At 36.3% G+C, this 2421-nt stretch overlaps 1 protein-coding gene across 1 annotated transcript; it reads left to right on the forward strand.

The window, feature by feature from the left end:
• Positions 1 to 468: 468 nt before the first annotated feature.
• Positions 469 to 2074, forward strand: LOC134261287 (regucalcin-like). Its single transcript, XM_062743726.1, has 5 exons — positions 469 to 622; positions 773 to 952; positions 1032 to 1247; positions 1457 to 1600; positions 1854 to 2074. The coding sequence occupies exons 1-5, from the start codon at positions 469 to 471 to the stop codon at positions 2072 to 2074; spliced, it is 915 nt and encodes a 304-aa protein (XP_062599710.1).
• Positions 2075 to 2421: the final 347 nt, after the last annotated feature.

Here is a 2421-nt window from a genome sequence, read left to right on the forward strand (position 1 = left end):
AATTACTTGTATATATTGGATACAATTTTTTCTCAAAATCAAAATATTTGAAGATAAAGCAGCTCGTGCCTTCAAAGCCCCTAGACTCTGGACTGCCATCATTCATTGTGTAAAAAAAAAAGTTTGTGAAAATCATATTGCAAGATACTAGTACTTGCTTTTTCATATCTTTTGAAGAAATTGTATGAGATGTGCATCTGGCAATAAGCTCTGATTCCTATTCTGAAAGCTTGTATTTCGATGAATTTTACATTAAGTTTTACTAGGTAACTGAATATCTTCAGAACGTTCATAGTACACCACCACAGCTGGACTATTCTACTGTAAATAAGGCCAAGATGATCATGATGATTAAAGTGCAAAGAGATAGAATTTAGGTTACAACGATAAAACCAGGGAGAAGTAAATAAATCTTCTTCATGCCCGAAGTGTGAATTCTGGAGGGTCTTTTACACAGTGTTCAACAGAATGAATGTAGAGTGTGTTTTAAAAGCTGCAACTACGGTTGGAGAAGGACCACACTGGGATGACGTCACCAATACACTTCTGTTCGTAGACATATATGGCAATAGTATCCACAGATACAATCCAGAAACAGGGGTAGATGATAAATTTGAGCTGGGTAAGCAAATTACGGTCAACAAATTCTTTGTCAACGATATAGTTCGAACGGATTGATCATCAAGAGAAGAAAAGAATTCAATAAGTGCAGCAATTCAAACGCTATCAACTAAACAATTTGGAAACAACTGTTTTGATTTCCATATATTAGATGATCCAGTTGGATTTGTTGTTCCCGCCAAAACTGGTGGACTGATAGCAGGGGTGGGTCGTTGTTTGGTACATGTGGACTGGGACACAAAGAAGGTGACCAAACTTCATGAGGTGGAACAAGGTTTAGATACACGATTTAACGATGGCAAATGTGATCCTAAAGGTCGGATAATTGCTGGTGAGTTAGTCAGTTCAGTAGGGTAATGTCTGGCTGTGTAGAAAGGATTTTTACAGTTAATAAGAGTTTATTTTTCAAGGAACGATGGGTCCAATTGTGCCAGATGTGGTAAATATGCCTAAGATTGGGAACCTTTATTGTTTGGATTTGGATGGTAGTCTCCGCACGTTGGTGAAAGGCGTTGGTATTTCCAATGGCCTGGCGTGGACAGAGGATACAAAGACAATGTATTACATTGACTCCACGCCTCGACAGATCTACAGCTTCGACTACAATGCTGCATCTGGAGAACTTAGTAAGATTATTAATAGTTCTGCGTGCATATTTTCTAGATTCTCGAAGTCACTTAATGTAATGATTCTAAAACAAATGAATAGATAAAACTATTATTAAGTTTCCCATATCATGCACGTCAAAGATTTCCTTTGAAACGTAGAACATAAAAATAGCAGATTCTGTAGAGAATGGATAGATATGGAGCAATATGTTTTCTGTTCACTTCAGCAAATCAGAAAGTAATTGTGGATACTACTGGGAGGCCCCTTGAAGAGATCGGTGTTCCTGATGGTATGACCATTGATACAGAGGGTAAACTATGGGTAGCATGCTTCTTCGCTGGAAAAATTGTTCGATATGACCCCCAATCAGGTAATTTATTCATAATAACTTGATGTACATACAGACTACATGAAGAAGGGATGACAAAAAGATAAATGCAAAACCATTTTTTGTTAATTCATTTTTGGAATCTGGATATAGAGTGGCTTTTCCATGCTGTCATGAAAAAGCTTTTATAATTGCTTACATGCATTCTCATGATCGACTGGTAGATAAAATGATTCAGTATACAATGTATTTATTTTGTTTTGCTTTGAAACTAAAATATCAGCTTTCATATCAGGGTGCGAGCTGCAAAGTGTTAACATTCCGTCTGCATTGAGAATTACATCTCGCTGTTTTGGCGGAACTAATTTAAATGAACTCTATGTCACGTGTTCAGTATACGATGCACACAAAGAAGAACTACAAAAATACCCATTATCTGGCTCAGTTTTTCAGGTCACTGGACTGGGGGTCAAGGGTTTTGAAGCAAATGCATATGAAGTAAAAATAAAACTTTAGACAATAAAAGCATTTTGCTGAAGATCTTACTGTTACTATGTCTGTAGGTATCATGAATATGACTCCAAATAACAGTAATCTGTTTCCTCCTACATTTTATTTGTATGGGCTAGTCTACAATGTGCAGTAGTCATTTTCTCTATTCAAAAATACAATTTACGTTTTGAAAATCACTAGATCCTATTATAATTATGGTTTGTGATCAAGTCAGGGATTTTTTTCCTGTAATAGCTAAGGGCGTCTATACTGCTTGTATGTGACAAGCACACATATTCACATTTTTTAAATAGACAAATCAATGCAGTAGTCTACAAGAACATATTGAGACCGAGTCATGTCTACAGATG

Source organism: Saccostrea cucullata, unplaced genomic scaffold (genome assembly GCF_032062105.1).
Source record: "Saccostrea cucullata isolate Sc308-1 unplaced genomic scaffold, CSIRO_AGI_Scuc_v1 ctg2622, whole genome shotgun sequence".
In the NCBI taxonomy this organism is placed as follows: Eukaryota; Metazoa; Mollusca; class Bivalvia; order Ostreida; family Ostreidae; genus Saccostrea; species Saccostrea cuccullata.

Bases quoted from the DNA above. Each gene is read 5' to 3' on its own strand.
- LOC134261287 (XM_062743726.1), top strand. From the start codon at position 469: ATGAATGTAGAGTGTGTTTTAAAAGCTGCAACTACGGTTGGAGAAGGA. The intron at 953-1,031 runs GTGAGTTAGTCA...TTATTTTTCAAG, and splicing joins TAAAGGTCGGATAATTGCTG to GAACGATGGGTCCAATTGTG. The intron at 1,601-1,853 runs GTAATTTATTCA...CTTTCATATCAG, and splicing joins TCGATATGACCCCCAATCAG to GGTGCGAGCTGCAAAGTGTT.